The 25,149-nt window shown below is 43.3% G+C and overlaps 1 protein-coding gene, 1 long non-coding RNA gene and 4 other non-coding genes across 10 annotated transcripts; all 6 read right to left on the reverse strand.

Annotated features, from left to right (window-relative positions):
• Positions 1-643: 643 nt before the first annotated feature.
• Positions 644-7,449, reverse strand: LOC146595179 (uncharacterized). Of its 3 annotated transcripts, XR_014895986.1 has the most exons (7): positions 7,354-7,449; positions 6,806-7,018; positions 4,233-5,048; positions 3,332-3,460; positions 2,542-2,624; positions 1,522-1,652; positions 644-1,004 (listed from the first exon to the last, which is right to left on the reverse strand). It is a non-coding gene; the product is annotated as an uncharacterized LOC146595179 (long non-coding RNA). The 3 variants fall into 3 exon arrangements; XR_014895985.1 differs by lacking the exons at positions 4,233-5,048; positions 6,806-7,018; positions 7,354-7,449 and adding an exon at positions 3,926-3,970 and having other exon boundaries at positions 2,542-2,716; XR_014895984.1 differs by lacking the exons at positions 4,233-5,048; positions 6,806-7,018; positions 7,354-7,449 and adding an exon at positions 3,926-3,964.
• On the reverse strand, positions 1,138-1,210 carry LOC146595180 (small nucleolar RNA SNORD99). Its single transcript, XR_014895989.1, has one exon. It is a non-coding gene; the product is annotated as a small nucleolar RNA SNORD99 (small nucleolar RNA).
• Positions 2,363-2,498, reverse strand: LOC146595181 (small nucleolar RNA SNORA61). Its single transcript, XR_014895991.1, has one exon. It is a non-coding gene; the product is annotated as a small nucleolar RNA SNORA61 (small nucleolar RNA).
• Positions 2,756-2,886, reverse strand: LOC146595182 (small nucleolar RNA SNORA44). Its single transcript, XR_014895990.1, has one exon. It is a non-coding gene; the product is annotated as a small nucleolar RNA SNORA44 (small nucleolar RNA).
• On the reverse strand, positions 3,594-3,734 carry LOC146595183 (small nucleolar RNA SNORA16B/SNORA16A family). The gene has a single exon (XR_014895993.1). It is a non-coding gene; the product is annotated as a small nucleolar RNA SNORA16B/SNORA16A family (small nucleolar RNA).
• An 893-nt stretch (positions 7,450-8,342) lies between the features above and the next one.
• TRNAU1AP (tRNA selenocysteine 1 associated protein 1) lies at positions 8,343-24,661 on the reverse strand. 3 transcript variants are annotated; one of them, XR_014895987.1, is made up of 10 exons: positions 22,584-24,661; positions 22,376-22,473; positions 21,479-21,578; positions 18,579-18,631; positions 16,902-17,033; positions 13,920-14,039; positions 12,321-12,483; positions 11,722-11,755; positions 10,196-10,362; positions 9,842-9,920 (listed from the first exon to the last, which is right to left on the reverse strand). XR_014895987.1 is itself a non-coding variant. In XM_085306182.1 (9 exons), exons 2-9 carry the CDS (start codon positions 22,459-22,461, stop codon positions 9,784-9,786), a joined length of 825 nt encoding a protein of 274 aa, XP_085162308.1. In that variant the 5' UTR covers positions 22,462-22,473; positions 22,584-24,660; the 3' UTR covers positions 8,343-9,783. The 3 variants fall into 3 exon arrangements, 2 of the variants coding, with proteins under 2 accessions (XP_085162308.1, XP_085162309.1); XM_085306182.1 differs by lacking the exon at positions 10,196-10,362 and having other exon boundaries at positions 8,343-9,920; positions 22,584-24,660; XM_085306183.1 differs by lacking the exons at positions 9,842-9,920; positions 10,196-10,362 and adding an exon at positions 11,582-11,614.
• Between the last annotated feature and the right edge of the window lie 488 nt (positions 24,662-25,149).

Genomic DNA, 25,149 nt, shown 5'->3' on the forward strand with positions numbered 1-25,149 from the left:
TCCCACCCAAAGTGTTTTGTTGAGCTCAGTGATGTGTTTTTTTCTGCAGAAGGGGGAGAAGACAAGGAAAAAGGGAAGTGAAACAGCCAGGAGGGACTTGCTGGGGCTCTGCTTGACAGACCCAAATCTGTCCCCAGGTCCAGCACTAGCCATGGTAGGGTGGATTAGGGATGGTCTCCAGCACCATTATCCCTCCCAGTGAAGGCCAGACTGATGGGGAGCAGCAGGGTGCGAAGGGCACTTGGAAATCCTATGCTCTGCCCTCACCCCCCTCCTCCACCCCCAACTCCTCCCCAAAGCTGGAGGCATATTTTAGGGCCCTTCTCTGACTTGCACAGCTGTGAGTAGGACACCTCCCAACTCCAGTGACTTTCCTCCTTCCCACTCCTGCTACCGCAGCAGCATCAGGAAGCCCAGATTTATTTCCAAGCATTTTGCTTTCCAGCACAGCACAACAGGCARCGCCACATCTGCTGTAACAGCCTTTGCAACTGTTTTCATCCTCATTTGCCACAATGAGAAAAACTACAACKTGACTCACTAGCACTGTAGCAGATGTTGGCAACCTTGTTCTACCCTTGTTAAATAAGCARGTGGTCACCACAGACCAACAGACCCCAAACATGAACACAGGAGACAGCAGGAATTTCAAATGCATTTTTTTTCTACTCTCCAAMTGTTTTAACTTCAAACTCTTCCCCMAAACTCTTCCCCTGACAAAACTCTGTAGCCAGAACACTTCTCCTATGCTGAATATTTTGAAACTTTAGTAACATCTATAGTGAAACAAGCTCCTGCAACTTGTAATACTAATGACTCCTGAATTTAAGCAGTTGCCCCACCTGGGGGAGCTCACAGCTTACAAAGGAGCCAGGATCTTTTTAATCTCCTTATGCAGAACTGCCACTACTTTAGGAGAGGCTTGGGAAGAGACAGAAGACTTGCAGAGAGGCACCAAAAACCTTCAGAGACTGGTTCATCTCAGCAGCGTGATCCATTTAGACCTAAAAAGGGAAGGAAAAAAAAAATAGAGTAGCAGTTTGACTCAGCATAGATCCAGATTTCACCTGCAGTAAGGAATTCCCTGGCATTCACTCTCCCAGTAATTTTCAGTGATTTCAGCTGGTTCATGCAGCTGCCTGGCCTCAGCCCCATATCCGCAGGATTCATCCAGCAGTCTCCAAAGACAGAGGTGTCATCACTGACCAGGCTCAGTTAAGAGGGCTGATGTGGCATGACTGATCTCACAGAAACTCTGACCTAGAGATCTCAGGCTGACAAAGTACAAACCTTACTACTGACCTTTACTATTCCCACCTGGAAAGCTGGGACAGGCTGCAAGGGCCAGTTAAGGATTAGCCATTTCCACTGGCCAATTAGAAAAGGATTTTAGTAGCTACTGACAGCATAGGCACAACTCATTTCACAGTCAGTTTACACTGTTCTTCATAGTCCAGGACTGCTGAGATGCCACTCATGAAAACACTGAGCAAATATCAGTTATTCACAAAGGACACTCACGTGTTTAGCTGCATAGCTTCCCCACACGCAATATRGGCCTTTTGGGGAGCAAACTGATCCCCTTCACTGGAGCAAGAGATTAATCACTTGGGTCTACGAGCYCTCAGCCTTTTCCACTAAGCAAGTGATTCCTGGAAAAGACAATATATATACACACACAGTCACAGCCAGGTAATCTGAAGTTGATGGGCCTCTGTACACAGAAAGAATCAATGCATCAACTCAAGCCCAAATAGCCTTCAATTTTAAAGGAGCATGTTTTAATGGAGCTTCCCCTAGGAAGCAAAACAACTAGCAGAAATGCCCAAGTGGCCACCAGACAGTGCTTGGAATCCCTTGGGACATGAAGGTCACATTCGCATCCAGTGTTGTGATTAATGTAATCAAACTCACTGCAAGATTGTACAAYAGAGAGGATTATTTTTATTTTGTATGACTCTGACTCTGTCAAATCACACTCCCATGCATAAGGCTCACCACAACTGCTTGTGTATGACACAGGATACCAGCTAGCAAATCTTCACTACATCTCCTGGGATCCTCTTAAAGGGTGACCACAGCCTAGCCTTTGGACAGAATTTTTGTACCATCTAGGCACCAACATTATTTTTAACTCACCATCTTGTTTTAGCGCTCAAGTGCCAGGCAAAATTACCAAGTTACACACAATCTTTGCTTTCCCCCCACCTTTTTTTGTTTTTCGTATCACTATTTCAGCCTCAATCTTTAATACTTCTGTTGCAAATCTCCACCGGTGTCTAACATGCTTATCCATTCGCTGACTAGCGGAATTMATTCCCACTCCAGCCTCCCCAAAACTGCAAGACTAAGACTAAACTTACAATGTCTTCAAACTGGTCCCTCTCAGAGCATGACCATACCATCAGAGAGGCTGAGACCAATTTGCATTTTACTTTTCCTCCTTTTTCGACCACAAGATCGGTATTCAGATCTGATGGGAAAGGGATCTGGAGGGACAGGCTACAGAGCTTCTGCTCTGACAAACGCGTATGTTCTCACCTTGCAAGCGCCATGGTGGGTCTATCCAACAGGCAGGCAATCAGTTGAGCAMGCTCCTGATCATCAAGTAGCCCTGGAACACACTGCAACATGTGTGGTCAGGAACAGACAGCAGATACTACTCTGCATGGACACATGCCACTAACACACACACACTCCAGGAACCACTAGTGCCCTACAAGAAGAGGGAACAACATSCTGTATATTCCTGAAAACATATAGGAGGGGTGAGTGACAGCAACAGGCAAAAGAGGCCTAGCAGTCAAAGACCTTCCTGTTACTCTCGCACGTTGTTGGAGAACTGTGGCTATTTCATGGAGCCACAGCTCTTGGATTAACATGCAGACTAAAACTACTCTTTGGCAAAGCTTGTTACCGCTGCAAGGAGAAAAGGGGCAGCTACAATTATTTATTGGCTTAGGATGAGATTTGAATCCTGGCTCTGCCATTGGCCCTGACAAATGATGCTGGGAAGATAAGGTCCTCTCTTATCCCAGCTATACATCAGATCTTGATAGGGTAATAAATACGGGAGCAGAGTCTCCAGTTCTTAATGTCTGAAGGAATACTTGCAACAGGCCCTGCTAGTGAGAAAGCCTTGTCTGCAGGACCTAAGACCAAAAATGAGTCCTGCAGAGGAACTAAGACACCWGGAACAAGAACTGCCTTCAGAGCATCTGCCAGAAAACACTGCTGTTTGCTGTGCTGGGTAATGGAGGCCATGATGGCAACTAAACAAATGCTCAACAATACGGGGGAAAAAAAATCAAGAGCCTAAATCACACCTCACCTGCTCGTGGCGCTGAGCCCTGGCCACCACCACACCATGACCTTGTGTACACGGGATCCCCTTCCATGCTTGAAGGACTGCAACAGCTCCAGTCTTCAACGCTGGGCRGCTTCTTACACGGAGAAAATCCTTTAGGGCAACAGAAAAGCTCTCATACCCTCGACCTCTCCTCCTCCACGCACCCGCCCCAGTGGGGACCCCRCTGCGCCGCACGGCCTCGGGCCGAGGCCGAGGACCACCGCCGGGCCGGGGCCTTTCCCGCTCGTGTGTTTTCCCGGGATGTTGCTCCGCAGTTACAGGACAAACTGCGCAGCGACCGTCGTGGAAAACAGCTCGCTGTCGGCTCCTTTTTGACTGCGCCAGCTACACGCCTGAGACAGGCGCAGCTTCGACAGGGCCGGGCAGGGCCTGCGGCGGCCTCTCCCCCCACCCCGCGGCGGGTCTGCGCTTCTCCCGCCGCCCCTCACAGCTTCCACCCCACCCCGCCCCGGACGCGGAGCCCACGGGGCGCCGATGCGGCGGGAGGGCGCCGGGGCGCGGCGGATGGCACCGGATTGCGCCCCCGGCCCGGCCCGCGCTGCCGCCCTCGCCCACCTCCGCCGCCGCCATCACAGGGAGAGGCCGCCMGCGCCCCGCCGCGGCCTTTTATACGCCAGCAGCGCGGGCGCTGATTGGCTCCCGCGGACGGGCCCTCCCGCAGCGCCTTCTGGGAGTTGTAGTTCGCCCCGCCTACAACGCCCGCCCCGCCCCCTGCCCCACGCCCTCCGCGCCCCGCCAGTGGGGACCCCACTCTGCAAAGGAGAACTGCAGCCGGAAAAGCACGGATCTTGCCCCAGAGCAGGAGGACCCCGGGTTGCGACCGCTCCCCACCCATCCCAGCCTAGATGAATCCCGAGCCTACATGACACGGGCAAGACGCGGCTTCTTCCTCCTCCTCCCCTCGACGTGCGTGTCAGCGGTTCCCCTTCGCAAAGGTGGTGGCAGTGGCTGTGTTTTTGAGTCCWTCCTCCCTTTGGGAAAGTATATCGCAGCAGGGGACACCTCGCCCTCGGGGAATGGAAGAAAAGGATCCTGGAAACAATAGTCCACCTGCCAGAATAGTATCTCTGTCTGATCCCTGGCTCACAACCTATAATCAGTGGAGAGCATTCAAAAGGAGAGCACCTGCTAACCGACTGGAAGGGGCTCCTGAAGTTTCTGCAGATACAGATGCTGATGCCATAGCCACAGCGAAAGATCAGGATGAAAAGCTGGATTTCAGAGTGGAGCACAAATGTCTGCTTCCTGCCCTGGAGAAGGTGGAAACRGGATGAAGGAGAACAACGGTTAACTTTCAATCTGTCCTGAGCAATGTTCACAAATTTTGGGTGCTTCCTGCTTAGGAATCGCCCTTTCAGTCTGGTTATTCCACCACAAACGTGACAGATCACAAATGAAGAAAGCCTGGCACCCATTTAAAGCAGCAACAAGTCTGGAAATCAATCTTAAATCTTGTGTGACCAAGCTCTTCTAAAAACAGTCCTTGTCAAATCCAGTGGGGACAGCTTACAAGCAGGTGGTCCTGTCCTCCACCTCCTGYGTGAATTCTGCAGCTGCTGTGCCGAGTCATGAGGCATAGCCCAGACGGCACTAATTCTTCTTGGCACGCTACCTCCAGCAAAGCGAACCTAGAAAMCTCCCCGTCAGATCCCAAAGCACAACAGGAACTGGGAGCACACTGTAGCAAAAGTAAAAAATAAATTAAAAAATACATAAAAAGATTCAGAAGACCTTGATAAACGTCAAGTGTTGTGGAAGAGAATATTCCAAACATTAAACAGGGAACACCTCCCCCAGTGACAATACTGAAAACCAAAGCCCATCACAGCCCAAACRAGGGAGATACACAGAGCTCCAAAAAGGAGTAGAGAAAAACCTGCTGTGTATTTGCGGTGCCCAACCACAGGTCAGGAAGGACCCCAACTAAACCTCCCGGTGTGGCTTGGAGCCCTACAGCGAGCCTTTTCGTGCGGCAGGATGGAGAGCACGCTCACAGCACCTGCAGTCCTCACCCCTGGACAGGTGGGAGCCGACAGCCTCTCTGACGGATTAACCCGCAGGGAAGCTCTCTACAAAATTAATTGTGAAAAAGAAAGCAAGACATCGATCCGCTTGGTTCGCTAATGCCTGCGGCTCCCGAGGGGGCCTGTGCGCAGAGAGGACAAGACAAGCCCTGTTCACGTACAGCTGTTGATCGGTATCATTTTCTCTGTGTTATCTCCTATTCCTTTCATTCTGGATATTTTACAGGAGAAGCAGCACGTTATCTGAGCATGTGCTAAGTGCTACCACAAAACTCTTCCTATAAAATCTTGTATTATAAAATAATGCACTTGTTAAAACCATTTTGATTAAGAATAACTGGTGAGACAGAAAAGAGCAGTAGCTTGGAAGCAAATGGAGCTATCTTCTGAAGAAATGTTTGGAACAAGCAAAAAGGTAAAGAAAGCTTGTTAGGGTAATGTCTTCTGAACTAGCTTTATCACTTTTCAAATGTAGCTGCTGCACTTAAAATTCACACCCTATCCTGTTATAGAAGTAATTTCATGTCGGAGCAAATCCCAAGTTAAATCCAGAAACTGGTGTATCCAGTACGCTGTAACAAGATGCTTTGGGAGACAGTAAGGGTGGAAGTTAAAAGTTCCTCTCAGATCTTGTTTAGTAGAAGCTGAGGATTAGCAACCCCGTAATGAGAAACCGACTGAGTATGCAAAGATCAGAGCAAAACATCTCTGTTCCTCCAAAGGGATTCAGAGGAATACCTAAGGGTGGTCAGCCCTGCCTGAAGCATGTGCGATGGGATCTGGAGGGGAGGCTGTGAACCCGTCTCCCGAAACTGCACCAGACAAGGGAAATCCTCTCTGCGGAGGCACGGAAAGCGTCACTGCAGGCCCCGATCACAGCCCTTACCCTCCTACATGGTGCTGCACTGGTACCGACCCACATTTGTTAAAAAAGTGGATTTCAAACCCCTTCCTTAGCCTGTCAGAATTTCCCACAGGTCACCATTCATCTGTACCATCAAACGCTTAATTAAACACACAGTAACAGCAACAAGGCACCACGTAGCCTTGCAGACTAGTTTGGAAATCACCACTTAATGCCTAGCAGGAGTAACGCCTACAGCTTTCCAACTCTATAGTTGGCTAAGCATTTTTCACTCTATATAGCTCAAATTGTAATCTGAGAGTCCCTGCAATTTAAACACAGTAACATAAATTCAATCCTTATATTGTAGTCAAGTATAATAGTGAGACTGTTTAAGACTTTTTGTAATCACTAGCAAGTGTTGCAAGCTGAAAGGCAGAGTACTTCATAATCTAAATTGCAGATTTTGATGCAATTTTTCAAGAAGCACATAATTCCAGTGTATTGTGATATCATCTGCCTTGAAATTTCTTGCCTTTAGCATGTAAAGATAAAAGCATTATTTACCTTATTACACGGAGCCGTTGTCTTTCATCTCACATTATACTAAATGGTAATTAATCAGGGCTTTTCCTGTAGCCATCCACAAGAAGCAAAATCCCACACACTGTTTAACTTGGCTTCCAAACCCCAAACCCTACCAATCCAGGTGAGTGGATGTTTTGTAGCTCCACATAAAAGGCTCCACTGTACTCCGGGTGCTGCAATAGTGGCCGGGAGCTGAAAACGAACATTAAGAAGAATAAACAAGTGACACAGAAAAAAAAAGTGCTGAGAGATGAACAACAGAACCTTGGCTGAGATTCTAAGAAAACAGTCCCAAAAGACTGGCAAAGATGACTGAAAGCCCACACCTACGAAGTAATGCTGAGCAGGAAGCTCTTGTCTCTCACTAAACTTGGTAGGGTGAGAAAACTGCCTCCTTTTTCACTCTTCCCAATTTTGGGTGGTGGTGGGAGAGCCTCACCCCCTCCTCTCTCCAGAATAATTCCCAATTTTGACAGACAGTTTTAAAGAAATGTTTTTCTTCTCCAAATGCCCTGAGCTTTCCTTACCGCTCATCCCTTAGTGCTGCTGTTGGGAGCTGCCTCTCTCTTCCTCAGCCATTAGACAGGGATCAGCCTCACGCATTAACAGGAACATAGCCCAAAGCCTCACAACAGCTCCTCTCCTAAAAGGAAACGGATGAGCTATTTTAGGCTCTACAGCACCAGTAAAGAGCAGGTACATTTTGTTGGCCTCTTTACCTCCAAAACTGTCCTCTGCATAAATTTCCTGTACATGTGTGTGTGTATGTATGTATGTATACATATATATACACACATACACACACACACAAACCACACACACACATAACTTATCTTAGAGGCTAGTAGGTGCTCTGGATGATGCTACCATTATCACTTCCCTTCTTTCTCCACCTCCTGCAAGCACCCAGGTCTGTGAGAGCTGACAGCAGCTGACAGCTGATAGATGGATATGGCTTATCCACACCTTAGGAAATATTAAACAGGACAGCAATGCTGATCAGCCTTAGCATAGCAGCGTACATTTATATTGATAAAATAAGCGTGGCTTCAGGTCACCTCCTTTAGTGAATTATGAGGGCCACATTACAAAAGTTAAATTTGGAGGGTTAGACAAATGCAGGTCAAAAAAAAGGAGAATGAAGGGTATACAGAGTAGCGTTGTCATAGTGCAACAAGATGATCTAGAAAGTGTTTAACCACAGAATAGAAAAAACTTCTTTACATCACCTCCAAAATGCCTATTGAACAGGCACTTCTGAAGCAGAGGGGCATCATTTCAGTGTTCAGCACCTTCATTTTAGTGATCAGCACCATCATTTTAGTGATCAGCCACATCAGAAGAAAAAAGCACTTTGCTCTTTTGCACCTCTCYGCTGCCTTTGAAACACTAACATCACTGGCAGTGAACGCTCATTTACTTAAATCCAGAGTAACTGAAGGTCAGGACACTGTTAATGGCCCACAGCAAAGTCAAAAGTGTAGCACGAAGAAAAAATCCACAGCTGACGAGAACACAGGAACCCAGTATTTCTCTTATCGCTCATTCAAAACTATGCTAAATCCAGTACGGAGGTCACCGTTACCTTCATATTCACAGTACATTTACCATTGCAGTTGATAAAAAGACCACAGATTGACAAATATATCATAATTATGGACACAAACAAAGGTGTAGTAGAAGTAGGCTTTATGAAAGTATTTAAACTTTGTGGCAAATTTCTGCATCAACATGGGCAGGGAGGCAACTAAATGCTCTGCAGCAGCAATTTCAGTTACCAAACTATTTCTTGGATAGACATTTATTACAGGTAGTTTGTCTGCTCCTATTTCTCAAAGAGTTTAAGGCACAAAAACCTGAAAAGGGCTTATAACATGTACATAAGTGCTATTATTTTTGCTGTCACTTTTAATGCAACATAATATTAGCTTAAATATATTGCTTGTCTGTCCAGCTTATACAACATCCAGTAGAAAACTGCTTTCCAGATTAGCAACAATTTGTTGCACAATATATTGATTAGATTGCTCTGACCCGTTTTTGCTGCAAAATCTTCATTTTTACCATATTCACTCTGACAGGACAGTGGAAGACACTGTGAAATCTTAATATCTTCATGAGACCATCAAGAATTGTCCACAACGAAAAAGGTGAGACACACAGAATCATATTTAAATAAGGTTGCTGGTAAAAGTTTTTGAACTGCTTAAGTGATAGGGAATTGTTTCCCCATATACAGATGGAGAGGCAAGCCAAACTGCGCTAGACCACCATGTAGAAGGCATTGGTCTGTCGTAGTTTTATAACACTCCTTTCTGTCTCCAAAACGCTTTTCAGATAGATTTGCTTAAGAACACCAAGCTATAAACTTGCTAGCTCAAGATCACAGCTTAGATTAAGCAAACATAAGCTTTTATCTATGTGCTTCTTTCCCATGCTCAAGTTACAGCAACTTTACCCAGTCACTAGAAAGCTTTTGAGACATTTTAGTGGTATATGACATTGACTTTTAAAAAAAACACATTTACGAGAGTTGGATCAAATGACTGAAGATAGTTAAATGGGCAGCAAAACAGAGAGATGGGCAGGAACCAAAATGCAAAGGGTAATTTTACTTAAAAGACCAACTTTTTTATTGTACGTTGGAGTAGAGTCTTTCCCCTGTGCCATCTTGTTGAAAGTTTATAAATTACAATTCCCAAGAAGTATTAAGAGTTCTTTTCAAGACAAAAGGAATAAAACTGTTGCAGTTCTAGCTTTCACCATGAATAAAAGTTACCATGATGCTCCTACGATACTCATTTCGTACAGGAAACGCCACAGTCCTCCTGTACTTCGAGTAACAGACCTGGGTGGAAAAAGGGCCACCCCTCACTACTGCAGGATCCAGGTGCAGCATAACAGTCCGGAGCGCGCTGGCGGGCTTGTCACACAGAGACAGGGCCTCAGCAACGAGGCTATAACACGGCTGGAATCTCTGACGAGACAGTGTCCAAAGGCTGCCAATGACAGTCCATCAAGGCATCATAGAGCTCTTCGCTCTGTTCCATAAACTGTTTATTTGCTTCATGGACGTCCAACTGAGGTGCTGGATCTAGAGGAAAGAATACAGACAAATGGGTTGTACGCTAAACGTGTTTAAGAACACCCAAACCCAATAAATGTGTTAGTCTTATCAAGACAAAAGTGGGCAGGGAAGATGGAGGGGAGGGTGTCGCAAAGCATTCCCATCACTTGCCCGGTTGTGGATCTGACTAGATTAGCCCTAGGAAATCTTTCTGCAGTGGGGTAAGGAACAACTAACTCCAGTATGTCCCTGTTTTCAGTGATGATTGCCCCCATAGCAGAGTCAACAGAGAGAACGCATACCTGCACCTCGCAGTCTAGTGTAGCCACTTAAACTGCCAAAGAGGGTGGGCTGGCACTAAGACACCGGACTGCAAAGTGGAGCAGCGGAGGCGCAGGCACACGTTCCGTTCTGCTCACTCCACTACAGGGTCAGAGTGGATGGCTGGGGATGGTACCGTCTTAAACCGCTGCAACAAGAGTCACCAGAGCTCATCTGCCAAAGCCTCGAACATCTCAAAGCATTTCACAGTTAGTAACCAAAGTGGTGCCAGTGACACCCAGAGAATTAAGTTTGAATATCTGCCCCATTTTACAGTTGGAAGAAATCTCTGTAAAGAATTTTGGGACTGGATAGCAATATATAACGTGCATAATTCTGCTACTACTAATACATATGCATACTCTACATCTTGCAAAAATTAACTCATCTTATTCACCAAACAACTTGTGGGATTTAAAGCTCCCCTAACAACACCCATAATCTAAAGATAAGGTTATCAAACTAGCACAGTCACTTGGTTAGTAAGTGGCTATATGAGTGAAAAGTGACTAGCCTAAATGGAAAAACTACAAAACACATTATGAATAAAATTCTTGTCATGTTCAGTTTTAGCTACAATGTGTTTTAACAGATCAGTGAACAGAATTAAGAAAAAGGAATGCCTCACTAGTAACATATTATTTCAGTTTCCTATAAAATTCAACATACAAATACAGAGAAAATTCAATCAACAGGAAAAAGACACCCTAGAGATATTCTAATTATAGCATTGCTGTATTAGTTTGAGCATGYTAGAGAAAGGAAAGATCTCATGTAATGCTTTTAAAAGCCAGCAAGGGCTTTCTCATTGACATCATTACTGATACCTGTGGATCCTGTACAGGATCCCTCTGCTTTCCACTTTTAACAAACTATTTTAAGAGAAAAATAAGATATGCTATGTATTGCATATTCCACTCAAGAATATCCATCAATAAATGAAAACTGCTGGTACACATATCTAAAACACCAGCATGGTTTACTAGCCCATTTCAGCCAATGACTGCTGAAGAAAATACCATATCAGTGTGCTACCTGATGCTGAAGAAAATACTGTATCAGTGTGCTACCTGATGCTATTTTTTCTAAACTAAAAGCACAGTGAAGTACCCTGGACTCTAAATCTCAAGATCTTACAGAAAAATAGAATACTTGCATTGTTTTTGTAGCAGAAAAGAAAAAAATACTACAGAAAGAACAATAGTTTGAGTATGCAACAAGATTAAAATCTGCATTTTCAGGGCTGAGGAGATATGAACACAAGTCCATAAATCCTCTCAATGCTAGTGAAGCCAGTTAGCTTCAGACTTAGCAAGGTTTAGACTAACGAGAGCAAGTGTAAAATCGGGATGCAATCAGATGATACTGACCTGCAAATCTTCTCAGGCCTCAGATTTACTCTAAGATAAATGTATATTATACATTGAAGTTAAGGGCCAGTTTGAGAAAGGCTCTCTAATCAATGCAAAGGAATTGACAACTCCAGTAAAGAATTTGAGAAACATACCTTCTAATGCATCCTCACCAACTTCTTCATATGTCTGCAAAGACAAAAAAATAACCCCTTAGGACTACACGTACTTATCTTTTTCTAAGATCACTTGCTGATTACTACTGTCACACACTGACTTTTATATCTGGCTGATTACAACAGAATCCTTCACACACAAGCCTGGAGAGCCACTCCCAGCAGACTCCACGGGGGAGAGCCCACACTAAGCTTCTAACAGAGGCAGCAGTTCTTGAAATTCCTGAGGTGCAGGGGTGGCTGTCTTGTTCTGACTTACACTATAAAACAAGGCTTATGAAGGATCCTAGAAGGCAGTCTTATCGCTGGCCATCCAGTTGCCTGCATTAATAGAATTCTTCTACCATGACAACTGTGTCTAGAGGCCCCTTATGCCCCAYAGCCCTTTTTACCCACTCAGTCCCTACAATATCCCACAGACAAGGCAACAATACAAGCCAGGGGCTGCTAAATTCAGTAGGTGGCTATATTAAGACCCCAGAGCTTGAAGATAAGATATGCCCATCATCCTTTTACAAGCCATCTTGTATTTCTGTGCCAATAGGTCACTGAAGTGTGAGTACTCAGTGCCGTCCTACCTGCATTGTGCTCTGCGTGTATCCATACTGTGGATAGCTGTAGCTGTAACTGCCCGTGTTCTGGTCATAGCCCCACTGGGCATAATAGTTGTGATATTGTTGGTAATATTGGTTATAATTATAGTTGTACATCTGATTGTACTCCATTGGTTTCACACGATTACTTAAAAAAAGAAAACAAGAGTAAATTACACATAATGCAGAACAATTAAGAAAAAGCAGAAAATGAAATAGCTTAAGGTACTAAATGGTATATAGACAAGGCTTATTCCAACATGCAAATTTCAGTCTTCAAAATATATTCACTATTTATTGCTGCTGTTCTTAACACTTGCATAATTTGCAGAAAGAAAGAGGTGGTTTAATTTTAAACCCTGTATTCATCTTCCTATTCATTAATAAACATTTCTTTCATTCTTTAGGATCAATTTAGGATCATTTCCTGGCTTTGGATAGGGAAGAGTTTGGGACTATGAGCCTCAATTTAGAAAATCTTGAACCCCTGATCCAGATCCCAGGGCCCTATTTCCTCCTGTTAATTAAGACGAAGTAAGTATTCTGTAGCCTCCTGAGACAAGGTACYAAGTTTTGCTTTACCTGAACAGATAAAGACTTAGAGCCTTGTAAAAGAAYGGGGGTTTCCTTTACTAATAATGGACAAAAGCTCCTCCCTTCTGCCACTACCATACAGCAGCCTATGCAACAGGTAGTCATCCCCATTCTCATAGAACTGGGTGATCTTCAGTGCACACAGTTTACAGAGCTCCTAAGGTGAAAAGGACTGCAATAATTTAAAAAATGGTTTTAAATAGTCTGTAAGGTAATAAAATTCTCATTCATTGACATAAAGTGGCAGTATTCCCAAAGAATTAGGAATCCCACCTGATTATCAAGATTTGAAATAATGAGGTGACAAATACYGCTTGAAAATGAAAATATTCCATACACAAAACTATACCTAATGATGAAATTAAGGAGAAGTAGGAAGAGGGAAACATCAATCTTCTCACCACAATACATACCCTCTTCCTGCTTTTCTCTTCCTTAACCCCCCCCAACAACTTTTGAAGCCACTGAAAATCTAAATAATTATTCAAATAGGGAGTAATTTCTATTATTCGTATTACCCTAGTGCTACGAGCCCCAAGTCAGACCAGGATCTCATTGTATCAGGTTCTGAACAAACACAGAAAAAAAAGTTAATCCCTGCCCCAAAAGATTTATATTTAGTAGACATTGTAATAGAATTAGCAAAGTAATTGAGGTTGCTATCTAGAAGTCAATAAGCAGATTTAGACAATTCCAATCTAATGCAAAGGAACATATACTTCAAAACTAATCTTATTTAAATACAGCGTGTGTACAGGTGTGTGCATTTACTATTGTACATAATTAAAACAGACAGTGTAATATGGTCTTGATCTAATGTTATAACATTTTTGATTCCTCCGCATTCTGATATTGTGGCTATTTTATTATATTCATGGGTGTTCCTTCACTTTGTGATGGAAACATCCAGGATATGCACCCAAACCAGAAAAACATACTTTAAAATACATGTGATTTCACTCTTAAACACCTGGCTGCTCTTATACTCACGCTTTTGGTATAGCCACACTCAAGCGTACAGGTTTAGAGCCCAACCCCACAGCTCCTTGACACTCTGTCAGCGCTCTTTTCTGTTCCAGTTCATCCGTGAATTTCACAAACCCATAACCTCTGCAGAGATCCAGAATAATTTGAATCAAACAAACAAAAAAGCCATGCCACTTTTTTYCAAATATTTACAGTGAAATCTGAATTGGTTTTGAAAATACTCTATTGAAAATGAAACACTTCCACTAGGGCTGTCCAAGCTTTTACCAGAAATGAAATGATTCTCTGTTCAAGTTACTTTATATTATTTGAAAAATGCTTGAACTTGTACATCTACACTTCAGTAGTACTTTTCAAGGGCTTTAGAAATATGAAGTAGATCTTGTGCCAGTGGATTCTGGGGATCTCTTAAGTGAGCTGGCACAAGACATGTCAAAATAATATGCATAAACAGACAGTTAGTAGAGCCTCTGATCCATACTGGGAGGATAAAGATAATCTAAATAGTTGCAATCAGCACAGGATCGAAAGGACATAGGCCATCATTTATACCYAAAACTGTCCCACTGTGAAGAGAAACATTGCTTTTCTGCAGGATCAGCTGAGAAAAACTTTCCAATCAAATCCTTTTCTCAACAGGAAGATATTCAAATAGGGTTTGTGTCATTCTTAACAATTGCACAGCCTCATCAGCTTTTCCAGCAGTGGACCTGAAAATGAGTTTTTATGTCAAGCTGCTAAAACTTGCTCTGACAGCACTACTTGAACAGTGGTAGCAGGTAGCCAGCAGCCCCTCCACTCTTCAGCAATCCTTCATAGCAGTGCAAACAGTAGTGGATGTTAGGCAGACAGAAAATGTTGGTTCTCCCCATCCCAAAAAGTCCTTTGCGTGGGATTTTGATCCTGTAGTGAGTCAGAGGCAATGTAACAGCATCCAAGAGGGCAGTGCCATGTTCCTGAGATGGGATGGGCTGCCTCACGCAGCAGAAAGATCAAAGGTTTAGGTGTGGGAGGGAAAGAGGAATCCATATAAGTGAAGGAAGGAGCTTGGGAGGGAAAGGGCTTGCCTATGTGGGGAAGTGAGGGAGCCGTAAGCAAGGGTGTAAATTTACAGCGTATTATCTATTCTGTGGGAACTCTTAAACACAAAGACATTACTTTGAAAATGGAATCACCTAGTACTCAGAGAAGGTTCATGCTGGTAACTAACAGAGAGTAGTAGTTGGTGCCTTGTAGAATGCAGTATGTTGCACAGCAAGCTATATATTCAAGTCTATATTTATATATATATAAAATACATACACATATATAGATAGATATATTCCATATATACCCAAGCCCAAATCGAAGTTCAGGCTTGTCTATATACAAGCTGCAGCAATTAAGCAAGAACAAAACTCTACGTGGCTACATACTGTTTAGAATTGGTTATCTCAGTTTAACGTGTATCAAGCCCCAAGCTTCTTTCTTGCCTGGCCAGGAGGTACTGGGTGGAGGGAGGCCTTTCAGAGCTACCACCTGAACCACCTAGCCCTTCCAACCAGAGCTTTAGTAGACACATCCACAAACCTTATGATCCTCTCTCACAGCACATTGACACCTGCAGTTGCCTCTGCTTTGAGTAACTTCACAAGTCACAACAAAATCCCTGGGAGCAACACATCTTGGCACTGCTAGAGAAGACAGTTGTGCCCATTCCAGCAATAAGACTTTAAGCCTCTATCCCCTCCCCACTTCCCGAGTCATCATAGATTCCCTTTTCCTTAGGCCTACATTTAGGAACTGTCCCCAAAGCTCAAGTAATGGCCCAACCTGCATCACCCAGCACCCGTTCTGCAGGCAGAGATTGAAGCAGGTATAGCAAAAGGCACTCCTGGGTTTAAGCCTGAGCAGACAGGGCAATGAGGAAGATGAGGCAAAACAGTGCTGGTCTCAGGTGAACTGGCAGTTAACAGCACRAGCAGTAAACAGCCAGAGAGCGACTTAGCAGCTCTGCAAAGAGGTTCAGGTCAGACAYTGGGACAATCTTCTTTGCTGGGGAGGTAGTTCAACACTGGAACAAGCTGCCCAGACAGGTTGTATGATCTCCATCCTGGGAGGTCTTCCAGACTACATAATTCATGGCTGRCCTGATCTAGTGTTGGCAGTAGCCCTACTAGGAGTAGGAAGCCTGGACAAGAGACCTGCAGCGGTTCCTTCAAACCAACATGTCAAAGACTGAGAAACCCTTATGTGAAAAAGGGGGGAGATYTGTTGCTATATTTTAAGTCTTGGCACAATACAGGCATTAAATCAGAATACTCTGTTTCACTGAAAGTATGTTTTGTTTTGAAAATAAGGATGCTGATCAACTGGTCTCTCTCCTAAGAAAGGAGTAGTTCCATTTTCTGTTATTTATAAAAATGTTTGAATATCATCAAGATGACTGGCTTTTCGTTATCTGTTTTTGGTGAGATATTTCTAGTGAAGATGAAGAATAAATACTTGATGAAGAACAACAAATACAGCTAATAAATACTTGACAATGAATCATAGCTTTGTTTGCCCTACCCCGTTTGAAACAAAAACCCATAAAACTTCCATGGGAGTATATACTCAACAGCCTAAAGATTGTAACAGCACAATTCTATCAGTGAGTCCAGACAGCCAGTGTTTCTAAATTACTTACATACTTTTCACAATTTTCAGAAGTCTTAGAAGACATTGCCAACCCATAAAGATCATAACACCGTCAGAGAAGTAACAATACACTATGGTGAACATCAAAATCCAGCAAATACAGTAGACTGAATATCCGAGAATGCTGCATTTAGGGGCCATGGGATCCACTAAACAGTAAGCTGATATGACTACTTTTTCCTTTGCTGAATTACATCATCCTTTGAAAGGGATAACATCTCAAAATCTTAACAGATGCTTTATTTTCCCTAAAACAACGTTGCTGCAGGTGGAGCGAAAGAAAGGAATGCATAGAAGATGACTTACTTGGATACTCCTGCCTGGTCCAAAACAACTTTTCCACCTCTACATGATGGATAAACTTTAACAAAAAATTCATATAACATGCCATCATCCACATCAGGAGTCAGGTCTCCCACAAAAAGTGAATATTCTGGACTAAACAAAACAAAAGAAAACTTCTTAAGCATAATAACAGAAAAAAGTGTGCTGAGTGACAGCTAACATTTCCCCCACCTCAGAAAGCAGTGATATTAAAGGACTATGTAATGGATACTTTAAAGTGCCTCCAATTAAATTGCTTGGTCARCTAAAATGAAGGTAATTTTTGTTATTATTGCTTTTTCTAATTAGTTCAAGCACTCATACCAATCTGCTCAATACTGCTTTTTATTTAAAGATAACTAATTTTTTTTAATTCTCACAGGCTACTGAATATGGCACTGTATCTGGATTTCTAATGTGGCAAGAAAGCATAATATCTCTAAGTTAGTTTAATTTAGTTTTTTAAAATATTTCTCTAATGCAAAGTTTAATATGACCATTTTAAAAAACAGATGTGAAACCTAAATACTTTAACAGCATCTCTATATGTGGAATGGTCTGAATTTACACAGAAGCAATGTCTGTTGTCTGAAACCTCATTTACAGATTTGTTACCTTCAATATAGTTATCTAAAAAGATAACATAAGAATTAGATGCTCTGATGCTAGAAATTTTAAATATCTTAAAACACACTCCTGCCTCAAATTTGCTGTGCTATACAAAAGGGAAAGCATAAAACTGACAGAAGGTCTAAGTTCTTCTCCCAGCTCCGCTAAAAATTCACCGTGCAAGTCACTGGAATCGGAAAGGTTATGTTGTCAATCTATAATGTATGACTATGTTTCCAGGGCACAGGGAATTGAAAGAATTAATTACCAGAAAAAAAAAACTTTCATTTTTGGCCTGTCATGCCTTGACTCTAAAAAGCATTTATTTTTCTTTCTTTTTTTTTTATTTTTGGGAAAGTTTCATAAATAATCATCTAAAATAAAAGTATAATTGCTGAGATATGACTAACACTACCCTAATAAATTGCAGGACTGGGTTGCTTTCACCCTAGCACACACTTGCCTGAACACCTCCTTGTTTTATTATTACTTCAACTGTGTAAGCTTTTCTGGGCAGGCATTATGAAAGGTATTCACACCACCTAGGCACCTAATTTAGCCAGCTGGTCTCCTTACGCACCTTTTACTGTCAATGGAGAAAGATGGGTTTCTCTAGAGGGCAATTCAGAGCACCTCTCTCTGCTGACTGTTGTGATACTCCAGCCAGTTAAGGTAGGTGGTGTGAAACCACTGCGTCTATCTTTAGGTACTGAGCACATTCATGGCATAATATAGTATTATGATGGGATGCATCCCCACATAGGTAGAAAGTGCTAAGAAGATCTACAGCAACACAAGTATCTACAATGTGTTCCCCAACAGTTTACCATAATCTACTTTCTTAAATATGGGATTATCTCATACTGCTAGAGAAAACGGTACAAATTTTAGTTGTGTGCATTTCATGAACGCACTCCTAAGTTTGCTAGCTGTAGATCTCATCCAGTCATGATGCACTTGTGGGTTTGCACRTTTTGAATACTCTTTGCAAGGCAGCTGATAAACAGATATTAAACAGGCAAAACTTATATTTGAATATTAAGTGTTTACCTGTTATCAGGCTGTTTTCCATACGTTGCATAATTCAATTTAAATCGCTTTGCCTGAAACAAGGCAAAAATGAATCCATATATTCAAACAGTCTCATGTGAATCCAAGCAGTTAGGAAAAAAAAATATAATAAGCTTATTTTACACAGTTTTCTTAATACTGACAGATGTCCAATGCTGTCAGGCCAGCCAGTAAAGGAAACAAGGACAACATTTTTATCTTTGTATCTTGAGTACAGCTACAATAATGAAAAACAGCTCAGAACCTGCACCAAGAGGTCTGGATTCTATTTCAACAGTTTATAAAGCTACTGAAAGACAAGTGAACCTTAAATAGCATCAARTTTTTACGCTTTTAAGGAAGACAGGAAAAGTGAGGTTCTAACAATAAACATGAAATGACTTATCCTAATTCTAAGGTCTTACAATGAAAAAACAGAACACATACTTGGAGACTTGTGATTTACAAGCATACTGACAGAACAGAATCAACTACACTGGAAAATAGAAACATTCCTTGACTCCAGAAGCATGCCTGMATACTTTGTTCTGGATGATGCACTCATCTGGTCAAATCCTTAAAAACTAGGTTTGTGTACCTAAATGGGACTTTTGACATAATTAAGATCCCAAGTCCGAAACAGTATTCTCAAAAGATTGWTTTTCCTGTCATTTGACACTGGAGGCCTCCCTGAACTTTGTACCTCATTTTTTTGCAAGCTCCCCAGGAGCCTAGATGTGTGCTACTAGCACATCTGGAACTCTCCACCYCACTCCTAACCGGTTCAGCAGCTTGGTGTCCAGCTCACATCTAAGTCTGATCAGGACTTAAGCATCAGCTGATCCACATCAAAATCAGGAGGTTCTCAATCCCACAGGTATTCCTTTATGATGTCTAACACACAATGACTCAACTAGGCTCACTGCAAAGTGCTGTTTTCTTCAGAAATATGTCTGATAGAGGAAGAAGAAAAGGGTTACTCCCTTTTACAAGAATACTGCCTTCAACATTCACCCGGTCAGTGGAAGACTTAAACTGGATTCCCTTCTCAGTTTGAAGTATTCCAAACCCACATTTTTCTCTCTCCCCCTACAGACTGTCCAAAGCAAACCTTTCTCTGTATTACACAGTGATATAGCATTGAAGAATTCAAAGGAAACTAAGCCAAAGAAAACAAGTCGACAGTGAGTCCATAACCTAGAGATGAGGACATTTCCTTAGTACAGTGGAGAGCCTAGTCCRCTCATGTACTTCATAGGATGTATTTTCTTCCCTTAGTGATAGCATAAATAACTYTTAGGAAACAGAGCAAAGCCTTAACTCTAGTCTATAACCATGTTCCTTGTATGCTTGCATTCATTGCTTCACAGCGATATAAATGGACCGCTGACAAGCTTARTTGCCTAAAATGGGATTCTGGATTCCACTTTGAAGCACACGCATCTTTTATTGGATCTGTTTTTTTCACTGCAATATTTTGGATTTAAAATCAGTGAAAGAACAGCATTTCTACTCATATGAGTCTTGGAACACTAATTCTGTAAAACAGAGACAGTAACATCACCACAACTCTCTGTTCTTCTTGCTGATTCAGTATTTAAAAATAAATCAAAGTGAGCCATATTCACTTTTCTGCAAACAAGAGAAATAGTATCTAAATGCAAGGGATGACCTGGACAACTGCCTGCTGAGTGCACTAGTTCAGGCTGGCTACACTGGATCTCTTTCCAACATCTGTAACTCTCTCCATGTATTATGCAAACCAGCTCTTTACACAACATAGAATTTTGAATTAAACTGTGGATAAAGACAGCTATTCCTCAAAACTAACTTTAATGATTATATTACCTGTGAAGGAGCTGCTCTCTTCTTGAGTGACTATAGAAGGCATCTAGGAAAAACAGTTTCCCTTAATTATGGCCTCTGACTTGCAATATAAAGGCATATTAATCTGGACAGGCAAAACAAATACCTCCAGGCATCTTATCTGCCCCTTTTGATGGAGGATGCCACTCTCTCGGGAAGGCTGACTTCACAGTTTACGGAACAACATCTGAACCTCCCAGTTTCCAACTCAGAGTATTAAGCACGCTGAAGCAGGGGTCAGTTTACTTTAACATATCACACTATAATTGACGTGATTCTAGAGCTGCTTTATGAGCCATTCAGTCATCCCATCCACCGCAGCCAACTTTTGTAGGTACAATGGACAGCTGTGTCAGCTGTCCCATTTTAATCTGCTACACATTCAAATCAACACCTTAAAAGTAGCCTCTATGACTATTCCTCCTCTTCTTCCCAGGTAGCTAGCTTTTATCTGTCTTAGGACATCTATTACGTATTGCAGTTACACAATGAGCAGCCTCCACTGTAAGTGGGTTTGAATAACTTTCGTTTGCTAAGGGCCAAGAATAATTCAAGGCTTAAAAGTCATGTTTCTCTTGCAAATCAAAGTTACTCAAAACCCAGTAGGAACTTACAAGATGAATCTGAAGTATTTATATCATAACATGCACACTCTCATCAATTAATATGGAGCTAGCAATGAAGAGAGACAGGAGTACTGTGATAGGGGTATTCAACTTATTTTTCCTTGTTTTTGTCTCATTTCTCATCAATCCAACTTTGGTAACAGTAGAAAGGCTCAGAAATACAAAAATAAACCATATTATTTCTATACCTGGATATTATCTRTATGTTCACACAGAAATTAATATTTTCTTAACAATTAACAATTTTCTGAGGAAAATCATTAATGGTTTTATGTTCACTAATTTAACCCTAMGAATTCCAGTTTGCTAACTAGTCAACTTGGTTTTAATCATTACTCAAAATATGTATTCCACTTTATCTATCCCTTCTCAATTTTGTTTCTTTACCAGCAGATCTGATTTACTTACCGGTGTAGCACCAGGAAGTGGTTTTCCATTGATTTTGTGTAAACATTTTTCTGCAGTAGCTAGATCTGCAAATTCTACAAAGCAATAGCCTGCTGGAATTCTGAACACAGAGACAGGGGAGAAGAGAGAAAGATTTCAGATTTAAAACATATTTGAGAACAAGTATTATATTTTTAGATAAAAGGTAGGAAATTTTCTATAGTTGTAACACTTAGCACAAATTCTTTTTCAAAGTATAAACATCAGCTTCTAAAAAGAAGCTAGCAAAGTAATCTCTGATCTCCAGTGAGACGATAACCCCTACTTACCAATAAGTTATGTCAACATAAGAACACAGAAAATACTTTTGCTTGCAAATATTTTACTTCATTTCATTAAATAGAAATTTCCCCACCCAAGTTTAAACAGTTGAAAGCTGCAACTACAACACTTACAAGAACGTGAAACTATTTTACGCTGCATATAGTCACTCATTTTATTCCAAATGAATTCAAAAGATATGGCTCTTGCAAAGTTGGACATCCCACCTCTACCAACATCATGTAGCTGCACAATGTAACAATTAACATAAGAGTAGTCACTGGACATTCACTCCAGAATGTGTAATTCCCAGGTGGATCGTATGCCATACGCATGCCATTCTTTGACTGAGTACTGAAGCACTGCAGGATGAGGGCCAAACCTTGGTTAGGCGATGGAGAGGTTGAAGAGCCAGCAACTGTCCTTTCCATTGCTATAATCAATATACCTATATTGTTGGCAGCAATGATGAAAAGCTCAAAGAGAAAATCATTCTAATATGCAGGACCACAAAGATGCCATGTGATGGGCAAAAGGTATAATCCAAATGCAAGGACGCACTCATAGAATGAACTGATAACAAACATAAWCAGTTACCCTGTCAACCTGTTTCGAATGATTTTTACACTCAGTACAAGCTCTCCCATGGTAGCAAAGGCTCTCGAAACAAAGTTTTCATCCATATATGGCTCCAGCTATAAAAGTAAAAGAAAAAGTTAGACATGGGAGTCTACAAAAAGGAGAATATATGTGTCAATGTCACCCTAAGCAGTTAAAACATTATTGAGAAGTATTTTACCCTTACACTTCAAAAAGAAGACTCATTTAAGAGGGTCGATGCCACTCAAAACCAGCAGGCATGCATGAACCAGGCTCAACAGTCTGCAAAGTGGAACCCAAGAGACAGCATGAATTTCAGAGAACAGGGAGCTTTCACAGAAGGACAAAAGCCACTCAGAGACATACAGCAACAAACTGAGCGTCACTACACGGAGCAGGGGATGAGGAGATGGCAAGCTCCTTCTCTGTACGCAAACAGAGCTTGGGCCAGCACTATCAATACAAAGGTGCGGCACAGCCCGGGGTGCTACGGTGAACGGGCGGCATGCATCAGGTAACACAGCCCCCATCCAGCTGGGGTGGRGGTTTGCAGAGCCATGTCAACCTCACGTAACCAGGGAGCTATATGGGGCAGCACTTGAAGGGGAGACCTATAACCACATCCCGCAGTCAGTCAGCACTTTGTRTCGCACGCGTGCATTGAGTGTGTTGTGCTGCATGGGTGAGAGGGTGACACAGTGTATGTAAGAGTGTATATGAAGTGCAGGGCAGTGGCACTGTATGAGCGAAGGTACTGGACAGGAGGTGACTGTAYAGTACATGCGAAAAGTAAAAGACTGAAAAGTAGGAAACAGCACTGCAATTTGGACCAAATATATAATGAAGGCACTGAGGGAAAAGGATGCCTCTTTGTGTAACAAAAAGCAGCAGTAAAGGGTGGCCCTAACTGAAATTAAGTTTTATTGCAATAGGCAGACTGATTGGCAGCACTGTGTCTATGTGGCAGGAAACACAAGGCTGGGGTGGCTGTGTGTTTGCAAGTGAAAAAAAGGACTGTGCATGCATGGAGCTCGCACTGGCACCACGAATGAAGGGTATGGAACAGGTGAAGAGGTGTGGAGGGAACAGAAATAAGTATATATATGTGTGTGACAGGGTAAGAGAGATGGCCGTGTGATAACTGATAGCCCTCGAGTGTGTTCGTGTGTCTGTCAGCTGCTAGGCAGTTCTTTCACGTGTGTAAGAGGGAGTATAGACTAGTACTGTGTGTGTGTATATCTGATCACGGGTGACCGTATTGCACAAGCATGTGCAAAAGGTGCCAGGTGCCCTGTGAAAGTGTGAGTGGAAAACAGAAATGATCCTGGTTTTGGAGCATATACAAGAAGCAACGGGTAGCCCTACTCAGTACAGACACGTCACGCAGAGGTGACCCTCTGAGGCAGAGGGYGATCTTGTGGTTTGTGTGTGTACATGAAAGACACATGAAGACAACAGGTGACTGCTGCTTGCATGTGTACAGGTGTAGCACACACAGCAGTGGACAGCTTGTGGACAGAGGGAAAAAGAGGTAACTATGCTGTTCTGGAGAGTATTTGTTAGAAAAAAGAAGATGACCTTACGGTGAAGAGATGGGAGACTGCCCTTTGCACAGGTAAGAGAGACAGTGAGGGACTCTAGCGTGCGTTTGCATGAGCGGCAGGCAGTGGAAGACCCTCTGATGAGCCAGTGTACGCGTGCAATGCAGTGGGAGACTCGGAGTGGATACGGGACAGAGAGGAGAGCAGGGTCCCCGATAACRTGCTGGTCTGTGATGTACACGCAGAAGAGGGAGGCTGTGAGGGACCACAGGATGCATGTGTGCCCAAGGGGCAAGCGGTGGGGGACTCCGCGATACGCTGGTGGGTATCTTTAAGGAAAGGATGTGAGGGATACTACGGGCTGATGTGAGTATGTGCACACAGGTGTACATAGGCATGTGGCAGGCAGCACACTGTCATACAGCGGTGTGATTGCATTACGGTTGTGCACAAGCGGCAGACGGTGGAGACACTAGAGTATACTGATGTGAGCACACACATACAGGTGTGTGCGTGTGGGCAGCAGACAGCAGAACACTTTGACACACTGCGTGTGAGCATGCACGTGTGAGCACGTACACGAGTATGTGTGCGCAGTGGCAAGCAGCGAGGGGCAATGAGGTGCACAAGCGTGAGCACGTAACGCAGCGCGTGGGCAGGGAAGACGGCGACGGACACTTTGGGGAGCGTCTCCRCGGCGAGAGAGGCGCGAGAGCGAATAAGGCTCTGTGAGCGCGGCTGTGCTCCCAGGAGCCAGCACAGGCAGCAGCGAGGGAAACTCTGGGGTGTGCTAGTGCTTACACGGGCATGTGTGCGAGTGTAACACCCTATGAGTGCGAGCGTGCCCGTGGGTGAGTGCGTGTGCCAGGCAGGCAGTGACGGATGCTTTGGGACAGGGGCCTACGAGTGTCAGCACAAGTGTGAGTGTACAAGCGCAAGCACGGGAGTGTATAAGCGCCTTTAACTGTGAGCTTAAGCTTTTAAGTGTGTAAATGCCTGGTGCGGGAGCGCGTACACGAGCACATACACCCCTGCCAGCGTGTAAGCCTGCGAGCACGCCAGCGAGTTCGTGAGCGAAGGAGCGTGCAAGCGCCCACAGCGCACGACCGTGAGCGTGCAAGCGCCCAGGAGCGGCAGCGCGGGCAGGCGACGCGGGAGCCCTCAGGGTGCCCGCGCGTGTCAGGCAGCGCGGGGCACGGCGGCGCGCGAGGGTGTCCGTGCGAGCGTCGG

This window comes from Rhea americana, unplaced genomic scaffold (genome assembly GCF_003343005.1).
Source record: "Rhea americana isolate MKP2758 unplaced genomic scaffold, rheAme1 scaffold_234, whole genome shotgun sequence".
Lineage (NCBI taxonomy): Eukaryota > Metazoa > Chordata > Aves > Rheiformes > Rheidae > Rhea > Rhea americana.